Source organism: Notamacropus eugenii, chromosome 6, assembly GCF_028372415.1.
Source record: "Notamacropus eugenii isolate mMacEug1 chromosome 6, mMacEug1.pri_v2, whole genome shotgun sequence".
Classification (NCBI taxonomy): Eukaryota; Metazoa; Chordata; class Mammalia; order Diprotodontia; family Macropodidae; genus Notamacropus; species Notamacropus eugenii.
Genome location: NC_092877.1, coordinates 40,101,344 through 40,121,295, shown reverse-complemented (window position 1 = coordinate 40,121,295; position 19,952 = coordinate 40,101,344). Strand labels below are relative to the sequence as shown.

At 45.0% G+C, this 19,952-nt stretch overlaps 1 protein-coding gene across 11 annotated transcripts in view; it reads left to right on the top strand.

Moving 5' to 3' along the window:
- Positions 1-19,952, top strand: part of PLEKHA7 (pleckstrin homology domain containing A7) — a 256,560-nt gene that overhangs the window by 165,134 nt on the left and 71,474 nt on the right. For all 11 annotated transcript variants that reach the window (XM_072619562.1, XM_072619558.1, XM_072619564.1 and 8 more), the window contains 4 exons: positions 12,817-12,931; positions 14,593-14,694; positions 15,358-15,430; positions 18,699-18,799. In XM_072619562.1, coding sequence (XP_072475663.1) covers positions 12,817-12,931; positions 14,593-14,694; positions 15,358-15,430; positions 18,699-18,799 — 391 coding nt within the window. The remainder of the gene's footprint in view (positions 1-12,816; positions 12,932-14,592; positions 14,695-15,357; positions 15,431-18,698; positions 18,800-19,952) is intronic.

Here is a 19,952-nt window from a genome sequence, read left to right as displayed (position 1 = left end):
ATGTGGTCCAAGGGCAAGGGGAAGGTCATTATCTTCAGGGAAATCAGAGAAGTCTTTGTAGAGAAAGTGGAGTTTGAGTCAGGTGTTAAAGAATGAGTAGGCTTTTAACAGGTGAAGGGGGAGTGGAGTGGTATTCCAGGTATAAAAAACTGTGAGCAAAGGCATGGAGATGATAAAGTGAAAATTGTGCATGGTGCACCAAAGGGTCCTCTGTGGCTATAGCATAGAATATGCAGAAGGGAGAATAGGTGGAAAGGTTTGGTAGCAGCAAGATGGGAAAGACTTGAATGTTAGGTGAAAAAAAATTAAGACTTGATTTTATAGACAATAGGGAGCCATTTAATATTTTTTGTTATTTTGTCTATATTTGTTTCTCTGATTTTTTAGAGGAGAGTTTAACCATATTTACGCAAAAGATAGATTAGGTAATGAGAAAAAGGCTAGATTGGAGGGGAAGAATGGAGAGGTGGTAAGAAGCTATGTTAAGGATAAAGGCAGTGGGAATAGTCAGCAAAGCATGAATTGTCAAGTCAACTGCATTTCCAAGTGTCCAGAGCTTTTCTAAGTGCTGTGGATACAAAGAAAGGCAAAAAATGATCCTTGTTTTCAGGGAACTGAGTCTAACAAGGGAGCCAGTGTACAATGTGAAATGTATTGTGGTGTTAGAGTCAGTGGGACTTCCTAATTAATTGACTCTTCCTTCTCTGTCCCCTCTGGTATCCAAAGATAACACCAAGATTTCAGACCGGAAAGGCTGAGAGAATGGTTATACCTCCTCCAGAAATAGTGAGGTCAGAAGGAGGAGCAGGTTTAGGAGAAAAGATAAGCAGTTCCTTCTGGGATGTGTTGAGTGGGAGGTGCCCCAGAGACTTACTGGTGAAGGGGTCCCATCCAGTCTGGAGCTCAGGCGAGAGGTCAGACTCAGGAGTCATCTGCGGAGAAGCAAGGGGAAGGGAACAGCTCCACTATGTGCCGGGCATGATGCTAAACTCTTTTTAAATATTGTCTCATTTGAGAAATAAGCACTGAAGCTGCCAAGGAGAGACAAGAAAAGGTCCGGGGCAGAATGTGGGGAAAAAAAAGTGACCTTAGGGGATCAGGAAGGGATTAAGTCAGAGAAGTAGCAGTCAGTGGTTGGAGAACCAGAGGAATGTGGCCATTGGGTTTGATGAGCGTGAGATTCTTGTGGGTTTCTGAAAAAGCAGCTTTGCCACAGGGTTGGACTGAGAAAAGAGAGGATAGAATAGTGAGAATGTGGAGGTATCGTCTGTAGGCAAGTTTTTCAAGAAATTGGGCAAGGAAGGGGACGAGAAAGATGTCAGAACAAACAAATGAAATGGAGTCAAGGGAAGGCTTTTTTTTGGATCGGATTTGTTAGTCAGGTGGGACCAGTCTAGGAGAGGGGTTTGGGAAGGAAAGGCTGATGATTGGAGCAAAGTCTGAGAGGGCTTTGGGACTGAGAGATTAACTTCTCTGAAGAGAAGGAATGCCTCTTTTTGCCATGACTGGAGGGAAAGAGAGCTAGGGGTTTTGAAGAGTAGAGAGGAGGTGAGGGTGCTATTATCATGGCTATTTTTAGCAATGTCCTCAGCTAGGTGGCACTGTGGATAGAGTGCCGAGCCTGGAGTCAGGTCAAATATGGCCTCAGACACTAGTTCTGTGACCTTGGATAAGTCACTTAACTTTGTTTGCCTCAGTTTCCTCATCTGTAAAATGAGTTGGGGAAGGAAATGGCAAACCACTCCAGTACCTTTGTCAAAAGAACCCCAAATGTAGTCATGAAGAATTAGACACAACTAAAATGACTGAACAAGAATTTTTTTCTCAGTAAAATAGGGTGTCATCTGCTGTAGACACTTGAGGAGAAAGGACACGGCATGAAACAGCTGCTGTGGGGAATTTCTGTCCTCTGACCAGCCCCCTTATGTTTTTTCATGATCTCAGAAGATTCACTGAAGGTGCTTAATTAGTCAGTCAATAGGGAGGTTGGTGTGTGCTGCAAAACTCTTCTGCTTGTCAAAGTAGTCTAGAGAGAGCTGTATCCATTGTCGACCCCCCTCTCCTTAAGCTCTTGCTCTTATCCAAAGGCAAGAAATCCTACAATTTTCTGTAGTCATTTGTTAGCAGACTCTGAGAGTTCTTTGAATGGAAAAGGGGTCATCCCTTTTGCCATCTGCCTTCTGAGCCTAGGAACAGACTGGGCTTTTCTTGCAAAGGGCGTCAGCCTCATTTAACTGAACTCAAGGGGAACAATCCAAATTCTTTGGCTTTATTGGAATTTTGTTGTATCAAATAATAGGCTATTTTTATTAGCTTGAGACTTTCACTGTCGATGTTTTTGTTGTCCTGGGACATAAGATGCAATCATCCCCTCTTCCCTTTGGGTTAAACAACCCTGGTTCCTTCAGATATTTTTTCATCATGGGTCCTGTTTTTCTTGTGCTTGGATCCTTTCTTTAGTTCTTCTCTGACCTAGTTCTCTGTTACATTCTTGAATTGTGAGCCCAGAGCTGGATGCAGCACTTGGTGTCAGTGTCTGGTGGGGCTCCTCAGCCCTTTGCAGGCAACGTGGACTTGAAGAAAGCCAACATTTGCAGCAAGTGCTCAGACCAACAAGCATCTTCTTCATGCCGTCCTCTTACGTCAGTTGCTTTTCTTATTTTTGTGGGTCTCCTACTTTTTTCCTTTCCTACTGTACCCTGAAACATAGGTTGATGCTGCTTCTCTGATCCTGTTTCCTTGTTCTGTCTTTTTCTGTCTGCATTCTTCTTCCCCCACTGCAGATTTTACCCCAGCAAAAAAAAAAAAATCTTGACCTGGACCTAGTGCCCTGATTCTGCCCTTTTCTTGGGACTTTTCACTTCTGTCCTCTGCTTCATTAATTTTGTAGGAGAATTTCCCTGACTGGATTCTAATCCAGTACCCCCTACCTCTCCTCGAGGCTGGGTCTGGTCCTCAAATTCTTGAGGCATTATTCATTTCTTGGGGGAAAAAAGATGGGAAGGGTGCTACAGGGAGCCTTATTAGAGGTGTCATGAAGCTGGAGATTTAAATTTTGAGATGAAACTTCAGTGTGAGGGGAAGTCTCATTGGGAGGTGCTTTGGGTGTGCAGCACTTTCATTAATGGGCACCCTTGTTACCATGCTGCCTGGGAGCTGATCACAAAGGCCTCTGCCATCCTCAGCAAAGAGGAGAAAAGCCCAGGAGCAATGGAGCAGGGGTGTGACTGGCAACAGTCTTTGTATACTGAGCATTCACCAGGCTCTGGGGAGAATTTGGGGCTGGAGTGAGACTCGGGAGTTGTCATTCTGCAAGTTCTGTAGCTCCCTGTCCTCACAAAGGCTTTTTGAAAGGATAGATGTTCAAATTGGAGCCTCCTCCCTAGGGAGGTAGCTGGGCCTGCCTGTCCTTTAGTGCTCTAAGAGCTCCATGGATGGGAAGAACCAGGGCCTTCTGTCTGAGATCTGAGCCACCCAATGAATTTCTTACTTGGATATTTAGTAAGAAGCCACATTTTCTATCCTTGACTGAATATGTCACTGGTGCTATTCAGGACAGGGACATACACAAGTTTTAAAGATTTGGGTCTCTTTGGCAGAAACAGATGTATTTGCCTATTTAATAATTTTTTTCCCCAGTTATAACCCAGTTATTTCTGCAGGCAAGGCAATGGAATGGCAGGCGTGTGTGTGTGTGTGTGTGTGTATGTGTACACTAGCTATTCTGGACAGGTGCATTGTAGTGACAGGGTCAAGAGGTAGAAGCTGATGGGTTTCTGGTGATCTCTGCTAGAAGCTGCTAAATGTTGTGACTCTAGTCCTGACATGAGACTTTTGAGTCCAGGAAGAGTCATTGCCTTCTCCAGAGGCCTCTTGGGGGCTGTACAGAATGCATAGCCAGCTCAGATTGTCAGCATCCCTTCCTGCTGGTTTGTCAGGCTGTGGGTGACTATGGCTGATCCAGCCAGTACCAGGCCTCGCGAGACAGTCTGTCTGGGGCTGCCTTTGCCTGTTGCATTTGGTTACCATGGCAGCAGGAAAATGGGGGAGAAACTGAGACACCTGAAATGCAGATGCAGAAACTTGAGACGTTTAGTTTTCCTACCTAGAGGAGGTGGTGCCATGAATGAAATGAGCAGGTAGGTGGATGACTGTGGTGCTGCCCAGAATCTGGGTGGGTGTTAGTTTGATTTTCGGCACTGTTATGTACGGAGGAGAGGCTTGGTTTGGGGGCATGATCCTACTGGAGGCAACCGTCTTGATAGATCACTAGGGAAACACATCAACCACTTCATGGCTGCTAAACCCTCACTCTTGGGTTAGGTGAAAAAGCTTATGGTTCTGTCTAGTTTTGTGTGGACAGGCATCCTACAAGTGGAATCCTGTTTTTCCCTTGTCCCGTTACCTTATGTTTGCTCTGTCCTACTTTGCTTAGGTCAGGGATTTTTAACCTGGGTGTATGAACTTGGTTTTTTAAAAAATATCTTCATAACTGTATTTGGATGTTGACTGGTTTTCTTTGTAATCCTGTGTACCCTTATAACCACGATCCCTACAAGGGATCCATAGGCTTCACCAGTCTTCTAGAAGGTCTCCTAGAAATAAAAAGGTTAAGAATTTCTGACTTAGATGCACCCCAGAAAATGGATGTATGGGAGATGTTGGTGATCGGGGGTGCGGTGGTCATGAAAGAGAACTGAGCTTCCCAAGGCCGAGATAGGGGAGCCAGATCCGAAAGAGGCATGTGTGTCTGGCTGCCTACCAGATGCTGTTTTGCCAAGTGAGGTGATGCTGTTTGGGCTGGCTGTCTCCCCACAGGGATGAGATGTGTGTGTATGTATGTGTGTGTGTGTGCAGTGGTTTGGGAGGGAGGGAGGTGGGGAGGCAGAGACAGTGTAGACATACAGAAGAAATTGGGAGGTTGGAGAAGGCGGCACACTGAAAGTGAGAATTGAGTAATAAGTGTGGGGGACCTGGGGTGAATGGGACCCAGTATCAGACAGTTTCCCCCCGGGGTGTTGGGAGTTTAAAGGAGGCGTTGGCAGTCTGTCTGGTGTCTGGGCCTGGGACATTTACCTCCTTCTTTCCCTACTGCTTATTCTATCTTCCTTTTTCTTTTTCCTCCAAACCTTTTAAAACAGTGGGTGTGAACATGCTTGAGTTGCCTTAAAGAATTCAGTGTCATTTGTCTGTGGGTTTTCTGCCCCCTCCCTCCTCCAGTGTCTCAATTATTTCAAATGAGCTGTGTGTGATTCCTGTAACACAAAGCACAAAGGTGTGAGCCTCTTTTTTGAGCAATTGGTGAGCTACAGGTGTTGTTTAATGACACTTAGCTTCAGTGGTCCCCATGCTGCCTCTGTTTCCTCCCCCATCCCCCATCCCCCATCCCATGCCTTCCCAGGCCAGAATGGGATGGCTCTGTGCTAGGGACCCTGTGGGGACTTCACTGAGCCCCCAGCCAGCAGCTGCTTATCAGCCTAACAAGCCTCATGGAAAGGGTTTATGGAACTGTTTATAGAAAATATTTGCTGTTTTTTGAAGTTAATTGTATGACAGCTTGAGTTCTCTGGAGAAAGGGTACCATGGAAATAAAACAAACCGTGAGTTTAATTTAAATTCTGAAGTCTCCAAGTGCAATTCGGTTGGTAGTGTTTTCTAATGGTAAAACAGTATACACATGTGCATGCATGTGCGTCTATGTGTGTGTGTGTGTGTGTGTTTATGTTTACAGAAACTGGGCAGTCTGCTGTTTTCAGTGTAATACAAATTCCAGTGCCTCCCTACGTACACTAATCTGTGCTTGCTGTGTGTGACCTACAAGGGGTTTGTTTTTCCCAGAGGATGATACTGGATCAAGGCATCTTAACCTTTGGGGTCCCTTTCCCCTTTTGGCAGTCTGGTAAAGCTTATTCCAGTGAACTCTTGTCATATTTTTAAATGCATAAAATAAAATACATAGTATTAGAAGAGAAATTAATGATATTGAAAGATTTCCAAAATATTAAAGGGAAAAAAATTCAAGTTGACCTTGTGTGGTGGTGCGCACCTGTCCTCCCAATACTGGGGAGGCTGAGACTGGTGGAAATCCTATATTTAGGGGCCCTGAGCTACAGTGGCCTCTGAAGATTGGGATGTCTGCGCTAAGTTCAGCACCAATATGGGGAGCCCCTGGGAACCGCCTAAGGAATTGTAAACTGATCCATGTTCCTGGGCTGATCAGTAGTGGGATATGACCTCTGAGTGACCACTACAGACTTCCAACCTGTGTGAGACAGAGCAATCTAATCTTCTAAGAGTAAGTACAAGTTCACGGGACCCCATGTTAAGAACCCCTGTACTCGACAGAGATTCAGTTCAGTTCCAGGCACAGTGGTAGGCATAGAGTTGACATGAATCTTTCTCTCCAGGAATTTCTGTGCTGATTGGTGGGAAGAGATGTAGACTTCAATACATGTCCTGTCTCTGCCCCTCTCCCCCGAGAGACTGCAGCCCTTTTGGACACAGGCTTTTTTGTTTCTCAGCTCCACCTTGTCATCCTGTCCTCTGTGCTGAGCACAACGCCTCTCACATAGTGGAGTCTGGAAATGACCTTAGAAGTTTTCTGGCTCAGCCCCCTCATTTTTTACAGATGAGAAAATTGAGGCCCTCAAAAATTAAATAACTTATCCTAAGTCCTGTAAATAGTTAGATGGTAGAACTAATTCAAGCCCAGGTCCTCAGGCTCCAATTCCAGCCCTCTTTCCACACTATGATGCTTAATAAGTATTTGAACAAGAAAGAAAGGACACCTCTACTTCTCCCTCTGCAAAATGAAGGGGTGGCACTCAGCCTCTAAAGGCCCTTTCAGTTCTAAATCTGATTCTGATCTGGACAGACAGATGGACATGGGCACACATCACTATGACATGTTCAGTGCAAAGGATAGATAGAAGTGAAATGTTTGAAGAAACTGAAAGAGGAGGGAAAGGAGAGGATCTCAGAAAAGGCTTCATGGAGGGAGTCAAACCTGGAACGCACTTTAAAGCGAAAGAAAGGAACTTGACCAGATGGAGGAGATGTACATTCCTGTACATTCCTTGGAGGACCACATGAGCCAAAGCATGGAGATGGAATTGGGTTTTTTTGTAGGACTTGCTGCCTGAGACCTTTTTTTTTATGTACCTGAGGGCAGTGTCCTGGCTCATAATTAAAAAAAAAACTAATTATTTAGAATGGGATGGTTACAAAACACAGTGTATATTTTATCTTATTTGATCATAACCTCGAGTGAAAAACAGTTAGCCAAAGACCCTGTGATTAAAGAATCAACTCCTTTTATTTTTATTAACATTAATTTTGTTCAGTATTGATTAAATTCTACTGTCCCTTTGAGGTTATGTCATTTCTCTGAATCTTAGTTTCCTCATCTTCACAAGGAGAGATTGTACCAGATGACCTCTTGGGCAATGGTGTGATGGGAAATTCTTTAACAACTGATTCTCTAGGGGGAAAATGCATGCATGACACATTTTAGAAAGTAATCTCCAGGTAGCTAGGTGGCACAGTGGATAAAGCACTGGACCTGGAGTCAGGAGGATCTGAGTTCAAATGTGACCTCAGACACTTGACACTTATTAGCTGTGTGACCCATCTTAACCCCAACCGCCTTGCCAAAAAAATTAAAAAGTAGTCTGCATTATTGTTTTTCCTTTACTTTCATAAGTCAACAGTCAACACAACAATAAATCAAGCCTCCATTTGTAGTTTTTGCCTATTTCTAGGGTGTAAATGCTCACCCTGACAATTTAACAGTCAGCGTTTTCTCTCTCTCCTTCCCTCCCTCCTCTCTCATTCATTCCAGCTTGAACTGGCTCGAACCCACCCTTGTTGAGACCCCTTCTAGGTCCATGATCCTACCTTTTCTTCCTAGAGTCTTGCATCTGCCTTTTCTACTTCCTAGTTACCTACTGAGAGGTAAGAATTAAGAGGGGATCCTCCATTTTATAGAAGGGAAAATAAAGGACACAGTCACCTGTATCTAGTCAAATAAGAGATCACTGGCCAAGCCAAGGTCAAAGCCTAGGCTCAGAGGCTTGGAAACCCTTTTCTTGCTAGCTTTTGTAGACAAATAGATTCTCATATCCTTCTCCCCTCCCCTCTTTTTAGTGGGAGGACTATTGAGTTAACTTTCTGGCTCACTCTTTATCCTCAGCCCACAACCCACCAGCCAAATAATCAACATTCCTGTAACCTAAGACAAGGAGAGAGAGGTCTTTGTTTGCATCATCCCACTGTGGTTCAGGAATCTCAGCACGGAAAATGGACTTTTACGTTAATAGGCTTCATGGAACGACACTGAGATGCGCGTCTGGTGGCTCTTCTTGTCATCTTGTCTCTTTCCTCCCTCCCAGTGATCTCAGTGACGCATGTGCTATAAGCCATCTATGGATGCTTATAGACGGTGTAGTTTTCCCACAGATGTCCATCTCAGCTCAAGAGATTTCTTCTTTTTGGGGACTGAGAAGTTTCTCTGTAAAAACCAGGGTAGGTGAACATCTTCCACCCCAAAAAAGCTGAGGGTGAATTGGTTTGGATTCCTCCAAGCCCAGGAACTATAAGATCAAGAGTGATCCTACAAAATGTAACAGCAAAGTGAATTGATTGATGGTTAATAATAACAGCCTCTAGTATTTATACAGTTCTTTCAGGTGTGTAAAGCACTTTACAGATATCTCATTTTGTCCCCACAATAGCCCTGGGAGATTGACTGTGAGCTCCTTGAGAACAGGGACTATCTTTGGGCTTTCTTTGTATCTCTTACACTCAGCACAGTGTCTGGCATATCATATTCATTAACTGTGTGCTATTATTATCCCCATTTTACAGGTGAGGAAACTGAGGCAAACAAATTAAGTGACTTGCCTAGGATCACAGTTAATAAATGTCTAAAGTTGGATTTGAATTCAGGTCTTCATGACCTGAACTCCCACCTTCATGACCAGCACTCTTATTTACTGAGCCACTAAGCCTGTTAGAATAGATATCCAGTGGGGTGCTGGCCCCTTCAAAGAGTATGGGAAACCATACTCTCATTTCATGATATAGAAGATGGAATGCTAGGCTTGGTGTTAGGAAAGCCTAGTTTTAAATTCTGCTCCAGGAACTTGGAGTGAGTTGCTTAACTTTGCTGAATCTCATTTTTATCATCTGCACAATTAAGGAATTGGACAAAATGATCTCTAAGGTCCCATGTAGACTTAAATCCTTGTCCTGTACTGTTTGCTACTGGGATGTTTAAAATAACAAGAAGCCATGGGAACTCCCTGCCCTTGGGAGATCCCTGGTCCAAGAGGGTGGTGGATCATGGTCCCTTCCCTTGGACAGCCCTTATTCAGACAAAGTGGATTACCTTGGGATATATCCTCTCTCAGACCCTTCAGCCCATGTGTCCCAAAGGCCTTGTTCAGGTTCCCTGGAGGTCCATTTCATTTCAGCACTTTTAGAAGATCTTAGAGAGAATTTTCACATGAGAGTCAGGCTTTTGCATGAGAATCATTGGTTATGGCAAGTTTTAAGCCCTGGGCTTAAACTGAGACTCTTTGAGATGGGACCCTGGAGGACAAGGAGTTGGGAGTTAAGCCACAGCTGGATCTCAATGTTTAGAGCAACAGGACTGGATCTGAGGCAGTGATTGTTGAGCCATGGCAGGAAGAGGATCATGGGGGTGAGTGATGGTCCTTTGGAATGGCTTCCCCAGTGCCCATCCCCTTCTCTCCCTACTCAGTCTGTAGAATGCCTGGTGCTCCCATCTCTTCCACAACAGATTAGGAAGGGGCAAGTTCTTACTCAAGTGTATCTTGTTCTTACCTCCAATGTCACAGGGATGGATGCATGAATGGATGGATAGATGGATGGATGCATGAAAGCTAGAGATTAGCAATCAGCCCAAATAAAGAAGATAAGCCTAGCGTATGGAAGCTTCCAGAAAATGCAAGAAGAGGAGGTATTAGGCAGGAGGAGGTAGGGTCAGGTCTAGATGAGAAAATTTCACTTCAAATGAACTCTCTAGGTCTCTGGCTATAGAAAATCAGAGAAGTGTTTTTGTATGGCATTGGGGGCAGAGCTGATGTCATAGGGACATATACTGAGAGTTGGAAGATACCTTACAGCCCATCTATTCCAACCACTTTGTTATACAAGATGAGGAAAAGAGAGATGAAGTGACTTACCCACCAGGTTACTCAGCTTGTGAATGACAGAGCCATTGTTTCATAGTTTCCTAGAGCTGGACAGGTCTGTTCCAACACTTCATTTGACAGATTGAGAAAGTGAGGTTGTGACTTATCTAATTACTTATTTACAGCTTAGTAAATGACCAAAGTGGGATTTGAACCCCAGGCCAATGCCATCACAAGCTTCCCCTATATTCTATTGCTTCTTGCTAAAATAGTTATTGGAGGACATGAGTCAGTGAAGACCTCTTGTTCCCTAGCCTGGATCTCAGTGTGGATTGACTTAGGAAGACTCAGTGATATCTACCCCACTCCTTCTTTATCTCACTTCCTACTGCAGGAATATAACCTCCATTCAGTCGATGAAGGATTTTTAGTTTGTCACAGGTCACACTGACCAACTCACATTCTCAGAATCTAGTGTAGGGAAAGGAGATGGGTCTCCACAGACCCTCAAAAGACAGAGTAACTGAGAGACTGTAGAATAAATATTCATCCTCTCTCCCAGCCTTGGGGCTCTTATGGGATGGAGGGGACCATTGCGGAAGCCCACAGAAAGCATTTTTGAAACAGCCCTGCCTAGAGGCAAGGGGACAGACTCAGCACCCTCCCACATGCCTTCCCACCTCCTGAATTTGTACTGGCTTCCTTGCTGAACACTGCCTGTCCCCAAAATGAGTGTTTTGGACTCAGTGACATTTTCTCAGTGGAGAGAAGTAACCAAAAGCCTGGCTAGGAAGGAGAAAATGGGTGGGGAATCTGGGAAGCTTGTGCCTGAGCTGATAAGAAGTCAGTGACGTTTTTTGGTTTTTCTTTTTGCTTTGGGTTTTTTTCCCCCTCCTAGTGGAAAGCAAGCCTCTTACCACCCAGTGCCAGCAATAACTGACCCCCTGGTCACTCCAGAAGTCTCCTATCTACCCATGCCTTTGTTCAGAGAATAGGGTGAACTGACTGCTTCTGTGAAGAGTTGGAGGATGTCCCAGCTCTGTCCTTAGGGGCTCAAGAGCTCTTGTCCTGATTCCAGGGGTGGTTTGGAGGATCAGTGGATCCCCAGCTGGAGCCTGGGACTCTTCCCTTGGGCTCCTCTTGGACAATTTTCCCAGGTAATGACTGGGTCTAAGTGGATCTCTTCTCTGTGAACCTGCGAGGCCATGGAGGGGTGTGGCAGCCTCTGCCTCTGACTGCAAGATCAGGTTTCCACCTGCCCCGAAGTGGAGAGCCTCAGTTTGGCACTGAGCATCCCTTGCCTGCCCGCTGGGCAAGTGGTAAACAAGAATCCAGTATCTATCGGAGCTTGAGCTCTGCCGCTGAGAGGGAGGATTCCTCTTCGGGAGACAGGAGGATTGGTGAGTTGGGTGGGAGACGTGAGCTAACTTCTTTGTTTTGTCATGAACAAGTAGTATTGAAGTTTCATTGGAGGCATTTCACTGACTGTTTGCAGCTGCCACAGTGTCCCCACTGGGGGTGAGGGCATTTCAGAGGCAGGTGATGGAGGACCTCAATGCCAGTGTCTTGTGATGATTTCAGGAAGGGGTGGTAGGGGGCTGAGTGGGCTTCCTTGAATGAAACTGTGTTGTAGGGAGTAGTAGAATCATTTTCTTTTTTCTTCTGGTCCAAAGGTATGTTCAGTTAGCGTTCCCACCTCCTTTTCCAGGTGCCGTACAAAGGGTTAAGCATCTTTGCAGGCTCTATTTTGGGGAGAACCAAGTGTTCTCAGAATAGAATTCTTTGTTATGTGATCTATTTTGGGATGTGGGCCCCGTGGGCGTTTATGTAAGCATTTCTGTATGTGTGTGTATTTAGGGGGGCAGGGAGCAAGGAATCATCTCTAGTTACTAATTATAAATAGTTTTTTCTGGGATCCTGGGCAGATGGAGGTGTGTGTATGTGTAAGGGGTGGATTACTGAATGCCAAGTGATGACTACAGAACAGACAGTTAGTGGCTGTGCACTCATGGAGGGCAGGAAGAGGGATGCTTGGGTCCCTTGAGTGTTTGATTGGGATGGAGAGGGAGGCCATTAGGACTGAGTAATTCTGCCCTTCTGTCTCCTTATTGTCTAGTGCATAGAGTCCCATCCTGCCTCTTTACCTTTAGAATTTGTGAGATCCTGGACAAACCGCTAGGTTCTCTGAGCCTCAGTTTCCTCCTCTGTAAAATGAAAGAGTTGGAGTATCTGGTCTCTGAAGTCCTTGATAGGTCTAGAGCTATGGTCTGAAGAACCTGCATGTATTCACTGTTTATCAACCCAACACTGCTGACTGTGTCTGGCTGATGGACAGATGGAGTGTTGGGAAACTGAGGGAAGAAAGTTACACACAGTCAGTCCACAGGGACCATAGGATCATAGAACTTGAAGAGACCTTAATGGTCAAATAGTCCAAGCCCCTCTTTTTATGGATGAAGAAACTAAGGCCCAGGGTGTTTAAACGGATTACCCAAAGTCATCAAAGTAGGAAATGACCAAGTTAGGATTCTTCTGATTCCAATCCAGTGCTGCTATAAGGGAGTTTGTACTACACCTCCTATGGACCCTGATCCTTTCTCAGGTAGAAGCTGTCAGTCTTGTCATGTTTAACTGTGTTCTTTCTCCCTTCTGTCTTTAGGCCAAATCCGCATATGTCAAAGCAAGAGTTTATGAACCAGAGACCCTCCAGCATGGTCAGTGAGACATCCACGGTCGGAACTACATCCACTCTGGATATGAAATCAGGACCAAGGGTGAGTCCCAGGTGGCTCTGGTGTGCCTTTCCTTCTCTGTAACCTTGCCCATGGCCTGTCCAGGTGAAAGCCAGAGTCCAGACAAGAATTTTGGAAAGATCCCTCCTATTTGCACAGTGCGTCACACTCTTTGGAGAACTTTCCCACCCATCGTCCAATTTCATTTACTTATTTAATTTTTGCTGTATTTATTGATCGCATTTATTTATTTATTCATTCATTCATTGACTTACTTTTGAGGCTGAGTCTCCTGGCTAGAAGTATAGTGGCTATTCATGGGCTCAACCCCACTGCTGTCTATCTGGCTCTGAAGCTTGAGCCTTCTCTGTTTCCCAACTAGGCTGGTTTGAACCTCCTTACACAACTTGGTGGTCCTTCCTACTCCCTGGGGGTTCATCATATTGGTACCAGATTCAGTACAGACTCCCAGTCAATTTTAGCCCACTGTGCTTCAAACTCCTCAGCTCAAGTGATCTAGCAGTCTCAGTCTGGAATCCGTATCTTGGATTTCTGGTTCACTCTAGTATGGCTGAAGTACCTGTACCTACCTCTTTGTACCCAAGAGCTTGGGTTCAGTGCAGCCCATTAAAGCTGCAAGTAGCATCTTTCTTTCATCTTTAGCACCTGTGTTTATTGAGACCATCCTGTGCACATGGCTCTGGGCGAGGACCTGGAGACATCTCCAAAGTTAAATCCCACAGAACCATAGGAGTTCAGAACTGGAAGGGACTTTTGGAAGCTAACTCCTTACGTTTTTGAAGGAAGTTATAAGCCCAGAGAAGGGAAGTGATTTGCCCAAGAAAACACAAAAATTTGCTCCAGGTCCAGTCACTATCCCTTGTGTGAGTGGTCGTGGATTAAGCAGGCTGTATCTGCTTCAGGCTACCAGAGAACACATTGGGGTCATTATTTGCTAGTGGTGGCTGGCAGCATTTGATCTGGAGTCTAAAGTTGTTTTTTGGTTGCTGTTAAGTCATGTTCAAATCTTTGTGACCCCATTTGGAGTTTTCTTGGCAAAGATATTGGATTGGTTTGGTCATTTCCTTCTTCACCTCATTTTACAGATGAGGAAACGGAGGCAAACATGGTTAAATTACTTGCCTTGGATCATACAGCTAATAAGTATCTGAGGCTGGATTTGAACTCATGAAGATGAGTCTTTCCGATTCCAAGCACAGTGCTCTATCCACTGTGCCACTTAGCCAGCTCTCTGGAATCTAAAGACTGGTGCTCAAAACCTGGCTTGGCTAATGGCAAGTTACTTAACCTCTTTAGGCCTCAATTCAATGGCAGGGTTAGACTAAATGAGCTCTAAGTTTCAGACTGGCCAGCCGTAAATCCTGTGAGATTCTCTGCTGGCTCATGCCTGCCCAGGGCCATCTTTCTGGGTCTTAGGAGTCTCTTTCTGTCTCACTTCTCTTTTTGGTGATCATTACCTCTTAGGTTCATTGCATGTGGCAGCCATACATTTCTAGGACTGGAAATTACTGCCCTGCCTTCCATGTTTCAAAGTCAAATGGTAGTCCTTGATGCTATTGTTAAAAAAAGGCAGGGGAAGGGGGGGACCATAGCTCCTGGCACTGGGACGTTCTTTCTTGAATCAAATCTAAATCCTTCCTAATGTTCTAATTAAAATCTTGAGGTTATTTTTTTCCCCCTAGGTTATCAAGACTAGCAAAATCCACAGCTTTGGGAAAAGGGACCAGTCTATCAGAAGGAACCCCAATGTCCCTGTTGTGGTGAGAGGCTGGTTGCACAAACAGGTAAGGGCTTCAGGCAATGAGAAGGGGCACCAGGAATGGGGGATCTTCCCCTAGAAAAAGTAAAAAAAATTCAGAAAGTGTTCCTATCGTGAGGTGACCACGTAATAGACGCATTCAAAAAGTGCTTTTGGTTAGGAGCTCATATCTGCATAATCTAGCATTTATCTAAAGCAGGGGTGGGGAACCTGCGGCCTTGAGGCCACTTGTGGCCTTCTAGGTCCTTGGGTGCAGCCTTTTACCTGAGTCCAAGTTTTACAGGACAGATCCTTTAATTAAGGGGATTTGTTCTAGGAAGTTTGGATTCAGTCAAAGAGCCTCACTTGAGGACCTAGAGGGCCACATATGGCCTTGAGGGTGCAGATTTCCACCCTTGGTCTGGAGCATTAAGGGAAGCGTTACGCTGGGTAAGTTAGTCAACTCATCTGAACCTTAGTTTCTTCATCTATAAAATGGGCGTGATATATTACTCATACTCCTTCCGTGCCAGGGTTGTTGGGAGAAGGACACTTTGTAAACCTGGAGTTCCATGGAAATGTATCATTATTATATTTCTCCCAATGCTACAGTGAGGCTTCCTTACTGACCCGCTTCACTTGCGCAGCAGCAGTGGGCTGGGCAGGGCTGTGCTTGCGTCCCTCTGAATTGGCTTGTTCTCCTTTGTAGGACAGCTCTGGAATGCGATTGTGGAAGAGGAGGTGGTTTGTGCTTGCAGATTACTGTTTGTTCTACTATAAAGGTGAGCAGACATTGTCCCTGGTGGAGAAAGAAGGGGGTAGGAAGCCCCTTTTCTTGGTCAGTTTCGTAGTCTTCATCAAGGTGCCCAGTGCTGCCAACCCACCTGGACGTCTCCACGCCTGATCAAATGAAAGTGCTCTGGGCGTTCATAGTTTGTGATTCTTATATGGTTCCCACATTTAACTGATGACAGGTCTCTGAAACTGTATAGCCTGAAAGGTTTGCTCTCTGTCCCTGTCTCTGTCAGTCCTAGCAATTCAGTTCAGCAAAAATTATTATGTGCAAGAAAGAAAGAACAGAAAGAAAGGGACGACCCAGGTGCTGCTTTCAAGGAATTTATAATCCAGCCTGGCAAGGATGGGCTTATAAATGACTTGATAGGAGAGAGAGTACAGATTAAAAATACCATGTGATGTGAAGCTGGAGAGTCACTAGGAGGCCAGGTGACCAGGGAAGACTTCCTGGTGGAGGTAACTTCTGAGCTGGTCTTTGAAAGAAGGGAAGGACTTTAAGCAACTAGATAGGGAGGGTAAGGGGAGCACCCATTCCAGGCACAGGGAATAGGGTGAGCAAAGGCGTGGGCATAGGGAGAGAAGGCAAGATGAAAATGGGAGACAGAGAAAAGTCTAGCTTGGCTAGAGCTTTGGGGGAGCAAAGGGAGGGAAGAGGGGCCATCCCTCCTGTTGGAGGTGCCTGAGTTATTTACATCCTCTTCAGTTTGGTTCATTTGCACATCCCACCATCCTCCCAAATCCTCTCCCACTGAGGGCACAGCCCTGGTGTGGAAACTATCTAGTCAAATTTAAAAGAGGATACGAATGCATACGTGTGCATGCACAGTGTGCTAATCAATTGTTCCACAGTTAATTCAGTGGAATTCAGTGCTCTACATATGTGTTGAGCACATGTATGTAGAGCACTGTGCTAGGTAGAAAATTCAACATCTGTCCTCTTGCAGTTTATAATCTAAGAGAAGCCTGCTTCTGCCTCTCCTCCTGTGAATTCGCAGGTGACCACTAGAGTCCTTCCATCTACAAACCCAGGCTCCTTTGATCCTATTCATCTTTTAAAGCTTAACTCAACTACTCAACTAACTTCACTCACCTACTACATGGTCCACTATGAGGCTCCCCCAATGTTTCCCCCTCCTACCTCACATAGTGCTTGATTTTGTACCCCTCCAGTTACTTTATATTTTATAGTCCTGTCTGATGCATCTCATCTCATCTTTCTGCTAGAATGGGAACTCCCTGAGGGTAAGGGCCTGCCTTATCTAATGTCTTTATGTCACATCTCCACTAGTGCCTAGTGCAGGGTTCTGCCCAACCCTGTCACCTATTAAATGTTACTGTTCAGAGGCAGATTGGAATACAGGAAAGAATGATGTATTTGGAGTCAAGAAAGGCCCTAGTTTAAATCCTGCCCCTGATAAGTACTGTGTGAGCATGAGAAAGTCTCTTTCACCCCTCTGAGCCTCAGTTTACCGATCTGTAAAATGGAGACAATAATGGCTTGTTGCAGCTGCCTCACAAATTTGTCATGAACATCAAATTGAAAGGATGTGCATGAAACACTTTGAAGAGCTGTCCAGGTTTTTGTTGTGTGTGTGTGTGTTTTTTTTTTTTTTACTAGACCTATGATTTCATTGGTGGCTCAGTGGATAGACTGCCAGGCTTGGAGTCCCTAGCTGTGTGACCCAGGGAAAGGTACTTAATCCTGTTTGCCTTAGTTTCTTCATCTGTAAAATAAGCTGGAGAAGAAAATGGCAAACCACTCCAGTATATTTGCCAAGAAAACCCTGAAAGGGGTCACGAAGAGTTGGGCACGATGGAAAACAACCAAGAAAAGTTTATTTCATTGGTGTAGGGAAGTGAGGAAGTCCCCTCTACCAGTGTATTGGATCATAGATACAGAGATGGACTGGGCTATAGAATCTAAACCCCTCATTTTAGAGATACGCAAACTGAGGCCCATGGAATTAAAGTGACTTCTCACAGATGGTGGAGATGCTGGTTGGCCCAACTAAGTGTGGTGCCAGCAACTTTGCAGACTAGATCCAGTAGGGGAATTTGTGTATCATGAGGTTACAGGATTTAGAACTAAAAGGGATCCTCTTGTTTTACAGAAGCAGAAACCCAAACCCAGAGAAACTAAATGATTTGCCAAGCTCAGTCAGGGCAAGCAAAGCAAGCTTCACATCAGAAGCAGAGTCCCTTAGACTCCACATTCCCTGCTCTTCCCATTGGACCATATTGCCTTCCCTGTGCTGATCAACTGTTCTGCATCTTCAGTCAATCAATACGCGTTTATTAAGCACCTACTATTGAAGTCCTGGGGATACAAAACCCAGAAATGACCGAACCTGCTTCCAAGCAGCTCAGTAATAAATTGCAGCATTAATTATTATTAAGTAATAATAATTACAGCAGCTGTAATAAAGAGGTGGGTGGGCACCGTGCAAACAGTTATGGACGAACCGGATGCAATCTGGACAAATTGGAGATAATCACCAGGGGAAGGTCCTGAGATTAGGGGAGACTGGGAAAGCTGGACTTCAGCTGAGGCTTAATGGAAGCCAGGGAAGCCAGGAGGTGGAGATGAGAAGGGAGAGAGGGCCCAGAGGGCTCTGGGGGGCAGCCAGAGATATTGGGAGGGAGGAGACGAACGGTCTTTTGTGAGAACTAGGGAGCAAGTCCGTGCTGTTGGATCCCAGAGTACAGGGGAGGGAGGAAGCTATAAGAAGACTCGAGGAATAGGAAGGAACCAGGCCAGCAAGGATTTTGAAAAGCCTACTTGTAGTTTTAGGGAGTTTCCCAGAGTACTCCAAACTTAAGTGACTTGTCCAGGGTCATGTAAATATCTGAAGCAGGATTTTTACCCGAATTCTTCCTTTTCCTGAAGTCGGCTCCCTATCCATGATGGTATACTGCCTCTTTGCAGCTGTTATTATTGTTTAATCAGTTCATTTTGTAACCCCTTGTTTGGGGAGAATGCTTATCTCTTGTCTCTTCTTATCTCCACCTGTTGAAACGTGTTTCTCCATCTCTTTTATGTTTAGGGTTAGATCCCCTTGGAGGTCCCTTTGAGCTTCGAGATTCTTGGGTTCCAATCCTTGAGGGCAGAGACTATGCTGATTTACATCTTTATATTCTAATACCCAGGACAAGACCTTGTATTTAGTATATGCCTAATGTATGTTTGTTGACTCCTCCTGTCCTTTTGGTGAGCGCCATGGCTCATCCTGATCTCCTTTTTCCTTTTCTGCTCAGACAGTCGAGAAGAAGCTGTCCTAGGGAGCATCCCACTGCCCAGTTATGTGATCTCTCCTGTTGGACCTGAAGACCGTATAAACCGCAAGTATTCTTTTAAGGTACAAATCATTTGTCTTTTGGATTATGTTTTTGAATATTAGCTTAAATATTTTTGAAAGTTAATTCAATCAAATGAAAAAACACCTGGCTTTCCTAAGTCACCTGTTAATGTTTGAAGCGAAATGCCTTGGCAACTGCATTTTTTGTAGTGATATGTCTGCATGAACAGGCCCCAGATTTTCTAGGGCCTCTGTCCTGCTCCTTATGAGCCAGGGGCTCCCCACAAAGTTAACCTTGGGTCCAGGCTTGGTATATCCCAGGGTCCTATTCACTGGTTACAACCACAGACTCTTTGGGGAAGAAGACTTTCATGGCTTCTGATGATGCTAGCCAAAGCAATCCAAAGCTGGGGGCTCTGCGACATTTATAGGCAGCTTTAATTGCTTCTCCAAGCGCAGACTATCTCTATTTGGAGCTCCCCCCCCACCATGTGACGCAGAAGGGGAGCTTTGGGGCACAGATCCCAGCCTCATCACCTATTTTTTGTGGAACACCATGACTAACGAATGGGTGTGGAATGTATGGACATTCCACAAAACTCCATTTCCAGACATATCTATTTGAAGGGCTGTGAGATATTGATACCCACCATCTTTTACTGGGGTTCCTATGGGTGTTAGTTATGCCCTCTGTCCACAGAAAACTTTTAAAAATTCACAGCGACTGACTCCACAAAGACATTGGCTTCAGGATTGGGATGGAACCGCAATTTCTTCTTATGGAAAAGCCAGGCTGCTTTTCTTTCCATTCTTTCTTCTCTGTGGGATAGACCTAGAGCTGACCTAGGGGTCCTAGAACTGGGTACTTGGATCAGGACCTGTTTCATTCTTCATTGTGTGGTGGGATTACTACCCTGCCTCCAACAGCAGAGGAATCATTTTTTGTGGTCCCCCTCTGCCTCACATTCTCTCATACAGGGGGTGAGTGGTCTGACCCCCATCTTTCCCAGCCGGTGAATATATGTTTGGTCCATGTTCCATTTTCTTATGCTTCATTTGAGAAGAGTGGTGCTGATTGGAATACACTTAGGACTTAGAATTAAAAGGAACTTTAGACATTCTGTAATCCCACCTTTTCCATTTATAAAAGAGGAATCGGAATGGACTCAGCCAAATGCCTACAGAAGGGAGAGCTTCCTGCAGAGCTCGATTT